We start from the raw sequence: 13,883 nt of genomic DNA on the forward strand, positions 1-13,883 counted from the left end.
CAGCAATATGGAGCTCAAGGTACTAGTTTTTTTCCAAGCTCACTGTTTGCAGTTCCAGGCATACATTAGCTGATTTGCACTTCCTTGTGGGGCTGTGCCACAGAATGATCTAGAGGCTCAAACAGAGGTACCTGCAGAGCCTTGAGGGGAAAATGGGAATATGTGAGGATATAAGACTCAGAAACGTAGAATCATTAAGGTTGGAAAAGACCTCCAAGACCATCTGGTCCAACCATCACCCTACCACCAATGTCACCCACTAAACCATGTCCCTCAGCACCACGTCCAACCTTTCCTTGAACACCCCCAGGGATGGTGATTTCACCACCTCCCTAGACAATCAGTTACAGTGCCTGACAGCTCTTTCTGAGAATGACTACTGTAGGATGGTGCTGAAATGCTGTATGTGGCAGAGACAATTGTCTCTGGCTTTCATCATCTGGACTGAAAACACAGTTCCACCTAACAGCCCTCCCTTGTATCTCCTCCAAGCCACCTAAGGAAAAGGACTCCACAGACCAGAAGTGTTAACACACTTTATTAAGCTTCCTTTACACCATATTCTCTGCAAAATTAAGAACAAAAGTTTAGCATACTTCGTTGCTCTACACATTATGAAATAAATAAATGAATAACTGCCAAAGACCTCCACTGATGACTTTTGGAGGCTTGTTCTGAGGTGCCTTCTTGTCTGTTTGTGGTCCACAGCTGGGAGAAATGTAACTTGGAACTAGAGAAGGGGACTGTCCTTGTAGTTGCGACTGTGACTTGCACTTTCTGCTCTAAGAACTGCTTACTGGGAAAGGGCAGCTGTAGTGCTATAGGCACCCAGTAAACCCACATCTGCGTAGTGCCACAATAAGAATCTAAGTGCTTGGATTTCATCAAAGTTAAATAACACAGCTCATTTTTCTAGTTAGCTTAGCACACCACATAACAGAAGACGACATTACTTAATTAAAAAATAAAGCAGAGTTGGTTATCTGCAGCATTACTTGGAAATTTTCATTTTATCTGTAAAAGGAATTGGAGCATTCAAGAACATTAGCAGGAGTGATGTTACGATATGAGGACTGACATTTACCTACGCAGTATCGTCAGCTTTCAGAAATACAAACAATGTGCATGCTTGGTGATCTGAGATTTAGCTCCAGTAGCAGATGGGATTACATTTGCAGAGGACTTGCATACATTGTCTACGCTGAACTGAAATTGAAAGCTACTGTGATGGCAATTCATCTAGCATAAAGAATTAGGAAACAAAGTATAATTGCTTGACTTCTGTTGACTTTTGCTAGTAACCCTTTTAAAAGTAGTAAAAACAACATAAATCAGTTGGAATTTGAAAAAAGTCTACCTTGCAAAATATTGTGTAACAGTTTCAGTTTAAGAAAGCCACTTAAAGCAATCGACAAAAGACCTCTGCTTACAAGTGCAATGCAATTATTTTATTTCACAATTTAAAAAAAATAAAATTTGCATAAACTTGTCTCAGCAGGAGTAAGTAACTATGAGAAAAAAGTGATAGCAAAAGGAATAATGTTCTATAAAAAGCTTATATATTGGAGTAAGTTATGGCATAACTGAAGAGACTGAAGGGCATAAAGACAAAAAGTTACTTCTGAAGGGGATTTTAAAGACTACAATAAATCAAAGTAAAGAGTTACAGGGAAAAACATACAAAGGAAAGAAATTGGAGGAGGAAATTTCCACTAACAATAGCTATGTGGTATCTAATGAGGAGACCTGATCTCAGTGAGAGAAAGAAAGAAGTGGGAGCTGTAAGAACATATCAGTTTAAAGGCAAAGTAAGGTTCTATTCAAATCAAGTTTTATTAGAATATGGACAGATCATTAAAAATATCAAGAAAGTAAACTTACAGAACAAGTGAGTTAAAATAATCCACATATAAAACTACCTCAGTGGAATTACCTGGCTAAAGATAGAAAGCTCAGTTTTACAAGCAGGTTATTTCCCTCTGAGATGTGGGTGAACTACTGGGGTACTGCACCCCATACTGATCACTGCAACTGAACAAATGCAACTCCTCAGAGCTGTGTTGGAGGTCTTCTACCCTGGCAAGTCAATGGTATCCCTTCCCAGAAACACCTCAAGAGAGATTTAAGTGCATCTTCTTGGAAGCATTATTGAGAATTTAACAGAACAAGGAAGTTGTGCTCAGTTTAACAAGGCAGCCTCTGTTAAGAAGGGCTGTTGCCATATGCTCCATGACACTTTCTTCCTTGCCATTTTAAGCCAGTGATCTAAAAATGATGTCCATAATATTACAGGAATACTTTTTAGGAACACTTAGTGAAAGTTTAACTATTATGGCAGAAAAACCTTACCTAGTTTATCTACATCCAAAGACATTTCAAGGAGACTTTTGAGTATCTGTAGAAGATGACCTACATGTAGGTATTTATGTAATCAAACGTTACCTCAATTGATGAGCTAGATCATCACATGCTAAATCAGTCATTATACACAACAAAACAAGATATTGGTTTTGCTTGCAATGCCAACATTAAATTAAACAAGAGATCTACAAGACTTTTTCAGAAGCTCAACAAGATCAAGTAGAAGTTGAGCCACCGTTAGGTGCAAACCTTGTTATAGTCTCATCCCTTCCATTATCTTCCAACAGAAATTTCCATAATTGCTTGCTCGTGCATGTGCACAGAAGTGCTAATGTTGGTCCAAATGAAGAGTTCACTCTGAACTAGCAGCGGAAGAATCTGAAAATGTAGCTTCTGCTTCTGTTATTCTTTAATCTATGTATATGCAAGCACAGAACATCTGTTACTTACTTTGTTTTACATACAAATGTATCACTAGACAACCTATCCTGTAACTTCTATTTTATTTTTTTTTGAGTGCATCTATTCAAGGTCACATATGTACCTAGGATATTTTAATACAGCCTTACTATCACAGTCCTCAAGACCTCACTTGGGATAATGAAAGACCTGGTACAAAAACCTTTAGCCAATCTCCACAAGTTATAACAATGACTGCTAACAGGAGAAAGTATTCAAGCAAAACACCACAAACTGCATTTTATTAGTAGAGAATCCTTGTGAAAGATGCAGGTGATCTGAATAGATGTATCTGTTAGAAATTGCTATAGCTATTACCACCCAATAGAGTGTACACATCTTCTCCTTCTGGAAAGGGAAGAACACTACGTTCTTTCAGGAAGGACTTCTCAGATAAATTCTGTCAATGCTCCTAAAAGGGGAGGAGAGTACAAGTGAAGTATTAAAAATGAAAGGTAATACTGTTTAAGTAAGAGACATTTCTAGAATTGAGCAAATTGATTATATGGTTTTCACCACCAATGCTGTTCACCTTGGTATACTGTATGATATATTAGAATGAACTGCCTTAAATAAAATTCTGTTATGTGATGAAATAAAATTCTGTAATTGTGACAGGTTCCAGCAGTATAATTAGAATATAAAATATAAACAAAAAACAAAACCTTCTATATATTTTTTTAATATTGCAGTTAACTAGAATTTCCAAATACATTGACATTTACATCCCATACAACTTAGTGTTTCCTTCTCTGTAAGAACTAAATAAAAAAACACCAATAAACCCCCAGAGCACCATGTTTCAGACCTTCATTCCCCTATACATAAACCATAAATTAACAGTTAATTTAAGCCACTTAAATTTTTGTCGAGATAAACACTTAACAGCATAGAACCAGAACAAAAGTGAGACATCGATAAAAGTTTTCTGTAAACAATAATAAAGACTATAATATATAATAAATGGTTGTACCTTTAGTTGTGTTTTTTTTTTTTAAAACTAACCCTAAAACATAAATATCAGTTCACTGTAAACCATGCAAGTCTTTAAACCCCTAGATGAGATGCTGATACATTTCACTCTTCTAAAACAGATATTGATAACTAGATGGCTTAGATATCAGTATTTAAGAACTACCATGCTGCAAGAAGGGCTTAGAAACACCTGGAAATTAAAACAGTTCCTAAAATTCTCTTCAGACTTAGTGATTCTCTTCAGCTTTAAGTGATCCTATTGAACTTCTGTTATTCACTAGCTCCACTGAGGGTAAGTCATCCTTTCCCTGAGAGGCTTCATGACCAACTTTCATCACAACACCTAGGATCAAATGTTGCATTAAAGCATGATAACAAAAAAAATAAATAAAAAGGAAAGCCTCAAGTTTCCTGTAAAACACCAAGAAAAGACGTAAAAGACATAAACATCAAATAAAAGATGAAACAATTTGAGAACCAAGCAATGTGCCAACTGACACTAACTTCAAAGGAGTGGGTATTCCTAGACTCTCCATGAGCTAGACTTCCTGGATATCAGCTGAGGCAGTAACTGGTCATCGCTGTGAGGAGCAACTGGCAGTCCGATGGCTTAGCTGTAGGATAAGTTATCATCATGGTATGAGTGACAGCTTCTCTCCCCTCCATCCTTTGACTATTTCAGTCAGTAATGATAAAGTGTGTTACATTTCTCATCACTGAGTAAATCCTTAATGTTAGGAAAGACTTCAGTGCACTAAGTACTGTATAACTGTTACAAGAAGGAAAGCAGGAAGACACCACTGGTAAGAAAAATCTTGGGTGGCAGAGTCCTTTTTCACTGCCCATTTCCTGAATGTACTTTTTAAAAGAAAACATTTAAAATCAGAAAAGTAAAATTCCACCCTTGTATTACATGGATTACTACAGCCATGTAGGTCATAGCAAAGAAAGAATTTTGAACACTGGATGGACAAAGCTTAACACAATACCATACTGGAACACTCAATATCTAATAAAGTTCTATTATCAATTTGTTTTTGATTTCCATAGATTTCCAAAATACATTTGCAGCAGTTCATTTTTTTTCCTTGAGGGTTTCTGCAGAAAACCTGACTTCTCTGCAATTCTAAAAAACACTCTTTAATATCACAAATATTCAAAGGATGTAGATGTGTCCAAGACTCAGAAGTCTGTATACTTTAAATCCTATCATGTCTTTGAAATCCCTCTGGGTTCCTTCAGGAAAAAAAATATAGCAGTGTGAGAACTAATATTTATGAAACAAGAAAGAAGCACTAAAAGATTCCAAAATTTGAATATAAGAATCAACTAGACCATCAGCAGGAAAAGACAGACTTTTTTAAAACTGCATAGTAAGAAAATTCTGTAAAAACCTTTAGAAAATATTACAAAAAATTGTTAACAGTGCTAGACTGTAGTGAGTACCCTTAATAAAAAAAATATCCTCTAAAAATAGTGCTGAATGCAAAAACACATGTTGAGTATTATTTGAGATAGTTATGAAGTTTTAGAGGTAGATGACTAAATCAGTTATTTGGGAGAATTACCACTACAGCTATTGGTGTAAACAGTATTACATTTTACCTATATAGCATTCATATCTGTGCAAGAGTGCAGAGAGAAGGAACGTTTCTTGCCTAACAGCAGCTATATTCATTCAATATCTTTGCTCTGCATCAGTTCTCCTGGAAATGGGGGCAAGAGGAAGAAAATGAGGAAAGCAAGACAAATCAACCCCATTTGCGTATGCAGGCAACTAAAAGGCCAAACACACCAGCCCAATTATACACTAAGGGTGACTGGGCTCATAGCACAATCCTCAGGACACGGCTAGATCAGATGGGTAATACCCAAACACTCTATAGGCTGACAATAAAACATCAGAAACCTTGTACAGTAGTTTCCACAATGTGGAATCAGTCACCTTGCCTTACGTATTCACAACGGTGCTGTGTTGTTGCAAAAGCACCTTTGTTCCTGTTCACCATGTCCATCAGATTTGGGGGTTTCATTACGAAGAAAAGCAGTAACTACTAGCAGCACAAGGCTTTGTCGCTAGCGAACAGAGTATGGTAACAGGCTAACACTTGTGAAGCGTTAGGTGTTCCAAAAAGTAACCATTTCAAAAACAGCGTTACCACCAGAACCTGATGGTATTCAAAGCATCTGTTAGTACACAAATGGAATCAGAATTTTCCTATCCTTTGGGTAGTCTTCAAATTTCTCAAGGTACCACCTGAAAAACAAAGGTACAAATGTGATGAGTACTGCATCTTTAAAATATTCTCAAGGAAGTTCATTAACTATATAAAGCTTTCAATTTAATCCTTTTTTTTTTTTTTTTTTGATACAAACTAGAAAAGTGTCTTTAGAACCTACTCTGGATAGAAAATTGCTATTTACCACACTCATTCTAAGAAAATCTAATTGCCAACTACAACAAAACAAAGCTATCATTGCTACCAACGGGAAATCAAGCTAGTAGGCACGATCAGAGCAGCCAGGGAAGGAACAGACTTCTCTTGTAAAATGTGTATTGTAATGCATCCTATTTATATTTTAGAAGTAGAGGAAAAAATAATATCCAACAGGAATCCTGGAACAGAACTTTTTTTCCCTCAGTGATGCTACAATCTCCATCCTTGGAGGCACTCTGAACTCAACTGGATGAAGGACTTGACAAAAGTTGTCTAGCTTTGGTGTTAGCCCTGGCAGAAGCAGGTCGGTCTAGGTAACTGGACTAGACAACCTTCAGCTGCCCCTCCCAACCCAAAGTACATTATGGGTCACTCAGCAGTGGTAGGTGGTAGAACAGGGAGAAATAGTCACAGATGACCTGGAAGGTCCAGGTTGGACAGTAAGAAAATCTTGTTCACTGGGATGGTAATACAGAACTGGAACACCCAACAAGGTACAGAAAGATATTTATTTCTGGAACTTTTCAAGACTCTGCTAGGCAAAGCCATAGCTGATGTGACACTTAGCAATGGCATTCTTCCAGTCTACCTCCTCCTATTTATTTCCTCTTATGCCACCAAGTTCCACAAAAACAGTCAAAGCAGGAAGCCAAAAATAACTAAGATTAGGGTGTTCAGGTTCTTTTAAGTGTGCTATTCCTGAAAAAGAATTCTTTCAAGAAGTTTTCTCAAACTGATTCTTCTATTAACAGGAAAGCCAAAATGTGAATACAGTACATTATCAGTCTGATAGTTTTACAGAGCAGAGCCTTTATATACAAAAATAAGCAATCAACTCCATGGATATTTAATAGACTTGATTTTGATGGTCCTGCCTGTAGCAGAAACCTTTGGTTATTTTCAGTAATGTAATATTATAGTAAGAAGTTTGAGCTGGAAAATGGACAATAATGTATGATCAAGCAAAGGTAATTTTCCCAAATGTATCCAATCTTTACAGGTCCAGGATGAATTCTGGTCATGTAATGAATAGCCATTATTTTGACTACCTCATTGTACATTGTGTGCACTTATATTCCTTATGCTTAACACTATTTTGCTGCAATCTTATGTTTAGTACTGCTTGAAGCATTATCTCATTCTTCATTGCAGTTAACAGCTTTTCATTAGACTTGTTCTGCAACATCCCTATGGGATGAGGTATAATTTATACATTGGAAATGAAGTGTGGCACAGACAATAGAAATAAGACAAACACTTACTGGTGGTGTTGCTTTGCCCTAGAGCCCAAGATAAAAAGTGTACACAATGCAAATGCAAGGCTTTCGATGGTGCAGCAGGCAAGGGCAAACCCAAACCATTCCAGGATCTCTCCAAAAAAGTTGGCTCCACTGACATACTCAAACATTCCTCCTAAAAGCAGGACAGGTTTATTTGAAAAGCACCTTAATGAAGGACATATTCAATGTAAGTCTAAGACACCCTATATCATTAATGTCTCTCTATATTTTTAAAGGCAGTAGAAACTGTTTTCCAGTTCAAGCTGTACCATGAAGGATTACTTTAGACATCCTTCTAAAACAGACCTTCTCCAGTTCCACTCTTCTTCTTTGAATCATGAAAAAAGATTTAGTACCAGAAGTGATTCCATACCTATGTAAATAACTACTTCAAGCTGTGTATGACCATGTACAAAACCTTTTTTTTAAATATGCAAAAAATAGAAAACACAATACCATTTACATGTAAAATAGTCCCATAAAATACACCTAGTGTTAGTTAGCATACAATGTCTCATTTCTCCAGTTTAAGTATCCCAAATTATATTAATCATAAAGAATATTTTTCTAAATTTAAGTTGCAAATTTATGCTCTAGCTTAAGATGCGTTGCCCTTTTGTTCCTGTGCCCTGCCAGGTCTGGAGACCTTAGCTACTTCAGTCCTGACCCTTATCAATAGAAATAACTGGCAGTTTGTATTAAACATATTTTACAGCTAATTATGCATAAACAGTGAGTACTCACCTGCTGGGAGTTATTTTTAAAAATAAGAACTTTCACCCTAATTCCAAAGTTAGAGTACAAATTGATAACATAAGTGCATGTCCTAGTGGGACCAAGCAAGCAAATATTTGCCAAGCTTAATAAAGTACACGTTTTGACCTTGTTTTTAATTACTCTGTTTTTGTGACAAAATGGCAGAATTCTAGCACTTGAATTGGATAAGTAATATCAAGAAGACTGACTCCTCCTGATTATGCAGCAAAACAAATCTTATTTCCTTCTAAACATCTGAACATCTCACACTACATCTGTATTCATCTGAACAGATGTTAATTCAACTGCCCATGTAAAGATACAAAGTTATGTTCTTGGTGAAAAATATGAATGCTACAAAATCACTTCCTTAGATAGTTATTTATGATATGACAGGAAACTTGTAATATCAATTTGTCTATCTCCAGTAAAATATATCAAGCTTTGGAAGGTCTCTGTAACACCAACTTGCAAAATAATTTAGGTTGGAAGGGTCTTGAGATCATCTAGTCCAACCTCACTCTGTTCAAAGCAGGTTCAGCTAGAGAAGGATGTCCAAAATAGCATCCAGTCACATTTTCAGCATCTCCAAAGGTGGAGACTCCACAGCTTCTCTGGGCAACCTATTCTAGTCTTTGGCCAACCTCATGGTAAAGAAGTTATGTTCACATGGAATTTCACGTGTTTTAATTTGTGTTCATCGCCTTTGGCCTGTCACTGTGGACCACTAGGAACCTGGCTCCCTCATCTTCATTGCCTCCCATCTGGTACTTATTTACATTGATGGGATCCCTATGAGCCTTCTCTTCTCTAGGCTGATCAATTCCAGCTCTCTCAGCTTCTCCTCACAAAACATGCTGCTTTTGCTAAATAGATTTTTGTAACACTTTACTCACCTCTTGGTATCTTGTAACCAGTTTCCCCTGGTTTTCTCAGATTTCTAAGAATATGATCAGAATGAATATTGATTGCCATGCCGACCAGCCACCCTATAAAACCTGAAGAGAAATATTTAAAATACTTATCTTTAATACATTGAGTCAAAGCACTCTATCAGGAAAAAAAAAAAGTCATATTTCAAACATTAGCCATATTGTCTCAAAGCAGTAATAATGTAAGCAAGATAAACAATTCTAGTGACATTATGCACAATCCCAATCCCACAATGAGCTCTTCAGCCAGTAAAGCTCACAGTAATCAACAGGTCTCTTGACAGGAATAGTATTTTTAAGTTTTATTCTCATGTTGCCAAAGGTATGCACATATATTTAAATGTATGTGCACACAAATATACACCATGTAATGTGTATAACCCCTAACTTCCATAAAGAAAAATCAAACACACCATTTTAAACAACACTGAAGGAACCAGCCATTCTCATTCCTAGCACCTTAGTCTTTTTTTTTTTATTATTTTTTTTAAAGTGACAGTATGCCAGAGTTTCCACAGCACACTATGTAATAAAAGGAATAAAAAACCACTAGACTACCAAAGACAGCATAATCACCTTCCTAGAAGTTTGGTTTAGAGTATTCCTAAACCTAGTCTTGCTGAGCACCATAAATACTGAGCTTGCAATTATTCAACAAATATGATGCAAAGAGAGAAAGAGCTTGAACTTTCTTTAGGGAAAAACTCCTGCCGTATTGTCTCAAGCTCAGTCCACAGTCATGAAAGATTCCTTTCTGTGACCTAAACAAGAAATGTATTTTAAGGACACCTGTAACAGAGAATGAATTCTAGTGAAGTTGAAATAAAAAGCTGAGAGAAATAAACAAAAGGACTTAATACTCTCTACAGGTTTGATAGATCTGTAGAACTATCAACCTGGCAGATAGGAGATGAACTTGAGTGCAATTCATATTCAGTGATCCACAGAACAAAGTTAACTAATTTCACAGTCAGTTGTTGCTTTAGTTGTAATCAAGCATCTACTGTGGACAAAGCATGCTTAAGGTTGACACTCGACACTTCACTAGAACACTGGTTTTCTGTTCATCTTTGACTTCCTTTGAATATGTTTGGTGATATTAGTAAAGGGAGAAGATAGTGGTACACAGCAAACACTATTATTCCATACAAGGTTATCTTAAACAGCCCCAAGTCATTTGGGAGTTTATCCATCTGAATAGAACTTAGCTAACTTAGCTGTGAAGACTTAGAGGTGAGTAGGCTGTCATGAGGTCTCAAACCCTAAAAGCACTGCAAGCTAGCACAATGAAAGGGAGAACTGGAGAAAGCATGACTAGAGCTCTCATAGGCAGCCTGTGGGGTGTTCCTCATTAGTCTGCTTGCTTTGCAACCTTAGTTTTATCACATGTTGTGCTGCATTTGAAGCAGCACTTTTTGCTTTCCTTTCAAAGGAGACTAGTTCACTGCCCTGAACTAAACCAATGCACCATCTGTAGAAGCCATGAGGGAACTGCATTAAAGCTGTATCAGTGCTCCAGATCAATTGCTGGTGTAGATGTAAGACATTGATTTCCCAGAATTAACTCCTAAGCATCTGAAAACAGACATCCCATCAGTATCCTAAGGATCCACAGATAGGAATCTGGAGAAGTGAAGCTAATTAGCCACAGTGGTGGGAGGTCTCAAAGAAACAATGCGTTCTTTATCTTCGCAGCAAATTTCTCTTTAACTTTCAGCTGAACCTTGTTTGTCTGCCATTTGTTGACACTCCCATTTTTGTTCCTTGTGTAACTTCATGTAGATTAAAACAACTTATTAACATAATAATATGTCAGATGTGCTTTCCTGCTGTTCTCCAATCTTATAATTTTTTGTCATTTTAGCCACAGCCTTCAAGACACTGCCACACGTTTCTGAAAAATTAGAGCATAGCCCAACTGTTCAGGGAGCATCTGGCATACAATAAAGCACTTCTGCATTTGAGTGACCAAAAACTACAAGCATGAACTGCAGATATTCAAACAATCTTGTGTTCACCCCAAGTAACTATTATAAATAGCCACTAGATGCCAAGTTACAGACATACATATGTACGTACGTATACCCTTTCAGCAGGAATCAAAGAAAAAAGTCTTAGGTTTGGCTCTCTCAGACCCATACTGACCCATCTCAAGACTTATTACAAAACAAAAAATAAAAAAAAAAAACAGGGAGTGACGGTACTACAGTAGATGCTATGCATACCAAGAATCTCCACTTCCTTACTTTTCAGGGTAACTTTAGACTTAAATAATAAGTTGTCCTTGCAGTCATGAAACCAACACCTCTTACAACTAGCAGTACAGGAAATATAAAAATTAATTCCACATTAGTATTACTTGCAAAACAAAAAGTTAAAATTTGTACTCAGAAGTAATCATAACTAAAGGCAGATGAACCTAAGCATTATCAGTAATACACTTGCACTTTTCAGAAATCCTTAAAATAGAGTATTCAAAAACAACAAACAAACAAACTAGGAAACCTGAACATGACCCATTACCTTTTTTTCCCCTAACCTTTCAGTAAGGAGGCATTAATTTATGCCTCATGATTCATGTTTTGTTTACAGCACAGTTTTGAGATAATCTTTTGATTAAGGTACTAAACTAGGACACCGGAAACTGAAGATTTATTTTGTGTTGCATCACTCTTTAACAGTTTTGATCAACTGTTCTTCTGAATGCTTTTTTTTTTTTGGAACCATGTTTAACCAATAGACTAGAACTTCAGAAGTACCACAAGAGTTTCACGTGTGCCCATACAACTACCTACCTCTCCAGTGAGGATATTCCCTTGTACCTCATCTTCTCTATTTTTGGAGCACAAATACTACTTCCTCTTAATCATTGAAAGATAATCTATTGAGACCTAAATTTATTCAATCTCAATTGTTACAGCACAGTGGCCCTCTACTGTCATCTGCCATAATACTGCAATGAAAATAAAGCTCTTATTCTTGCTGTACAAGGTCTGAGAAATCTGTGAGAAACATCATCTTGCTTTGACTCCAGAAAACCAGTAAGAATTGTACTGGGTCAGATTAAGAATCCACACAACCTAGTGTTCCATCTTTCCCTGACGAGACAAAATATTCTGCCTCATCTTCAGATCATAGAGAACCTTCAGTAAATACTTCCTTAGAAAAAAAAAAATGATATTACATTTGACAGTAGGCAAAAGCAGGTGCCCAGCAAACAAGAAGTAAGGCAAAGAATGCAATCAGCAAACACCTTATCTTTTTAATTATATGCCTGGCTTCAAACGTAAGTGTAATCTCACCTCCTGATAGGACTGAATGATCAACCTTCCAACCCCACCCTTGTGGGACAGTTTTGTTCTTTGCCAAAGCCCACTCATTGCAGTGGTGGGAGATAGGTATGTTTATATAAAAAAAAATAGCCTAACATCAAGGACTTTTGATGTTAAAAGTGGCATCCTAGTATTTAGCAACTGACTTTACCTCATGAATTTGTTCAGTTCTGTTCAACCACACACAAGCCTTTAATATGTATGGCATCAAGAAACAAAGGAATTTTAGCTTAATCTACATGTTACGTGGAAAAATCTGTCTGATTTGTTCTAAACTCACATGCTGCTAGTTCCATTTAGGGCCTGCAGTTCCTATACCGAAGGCTACTACACTTGGTTCTTATTCACTTTGGTGTTAAAGGATAAAGAAATACAATAAGTTTGTCTAGCGCTGACACCACAGGAAAAAAAAAGTATGTTTATAATTGTAAAATAAAAATCATTAAAAGGCCTCCAGCTACACTACCACAAACAAGATAGTTAAGCTTATTTATAGTACTGAGAAAAACTAAAACGTGATTGAAGAATACTGTAACATTATAGTAAATAAAGCTGTGAGGACAGAAAACTTTCTGCTCCTAATGCTCTCATGCAATGGCTTAACTCACCTGCAATGAAACAAGGACCTTTTAGCCAGCCTGAAGGATATTCTGCATAGTTGCTTAAGCTTCGGCCTTGCAAGTATCCATTGTAAACGCAGAAGAGAAGTGCTAGCAGGAAGGTGAAAAACGGTGTTGGCTTTCCTTGCCGGATCAGGAAGGGAAATATGAGCGCCCTGTAACGAGCCGGGAAAGCAGCATTGTTGCACGCAAGGCAATTACCGTGACCGGAGCGGTAAGGACAAGCGGGGCTCAGCACAGCTCGGCCGTGCCCGCCGTACCTGTGCAGGTAGTGCAGCGCGAAGCCGCCCAGCAGCACGCGGTTGGGCCAGCGGCCGGCGGCGGCCCCGCAGGCGGCCAGGGCGAGGGGGACGAGCAGCGAGGGCAGCTCCTGCAGCGCCCAGGCGGGCCGGGCGGGCAGCGGGCAGCCGAAGCGCGGCGACGAGTAGCGGCCGTAGGGCATGGGCACGAAGCGCAGCAGCAGCGCGGCGCCGGCGCCCAGCGCCACCAGCCCGTAGGCCAGCAGCTCCAGCAGCCGCCGCTCCTCGGCGCCCGACACCCGCCGCCAGAACGCGCACGGGCCCGAGACCGAGCCCTCGCCCGCTGCCGCTGCCATGCCGGGAGGGGGGGGAGCCGAGCGCAGCCGAAGGGAGACGAAAGGAGACGAAGCGCGGAGGAAGGGAGGGAGGGAGGGAGCCACGCGGCCCCATTCATCCCCACGCACCAATCAGCGCCGAGGGGCGGGGCCGGC

General features: G+C 38.4%; 1 protein-coding gene across 1 annotated transcript; it reads right to left on the reverse strand.

The window, feature by feature from the left end:
- Positions 1–1,809: 1,809 nt before the first annotated feature.
- SRD5A1 (steroid 5 alpha-reductase 1) lies at positions 1,810–13,761 on the reverse strand. The gene is made up of 5 exons (XM_084512061.1): positions 13,414–13,761; positions 13,142–13,308; positions 9,166–9,267; positions 7,496–7,646; positions 1,810–6,052 (listed from the first exon to the last, which is right to left on the reverse strand). The coding sequence occupies exons 1-5, from the start codon at positions 13,746–13,748 to the stop codon at positions 5,986–5,988; spliced, it is 822 nt and encodes a 273-aa protein (XP_084368187.1). The 5' UTR covers positions 13,749–13,761; the 3' UTR covers positions 1,810–5,985.
- Between the last annotated feature and the right edge of the window lie 122 nt (positions 13,762–13,883).

The sequence above is a fragment of the Aythya ferina genome, assembly GCF_964211825.1.
Source record: "Aythya ferina genome assembly, chromosome: 2".
Taxonomy (NCBI): domain Eukaryota; kingdom Metazoa; phylum Chordata; class Aves; order Anseriformes; family Anatidae; genus Aythya; species Aythya ferina.

Excerpts from the sequence above, each read along its gene's own strand:
- SRD5A1 (XM_084512061.1), bottom strand. The coding sequence starts at position 13,748 with ATGGCAGCGGCAGCGGGCGAGGGCTCGGTCTCGGGCCCGTGCGCGTTC. Across the intron at positions 7,647-9,165 it reads TGGTTACAAGATACCAAGAG|GAGGAATGTTTGAGTATGTC; the intron begins GTGAGTAAAGTG and ends TCCTGCTTTTAG. Across the intron at positions 6,053-7,495 it reads AGGGCAAAGCAACACCACCA|GTGGTACCTTGAGAAATTTG; the intron begins GTAAGTGTTTGT and ends TTTGTTTTTCAG.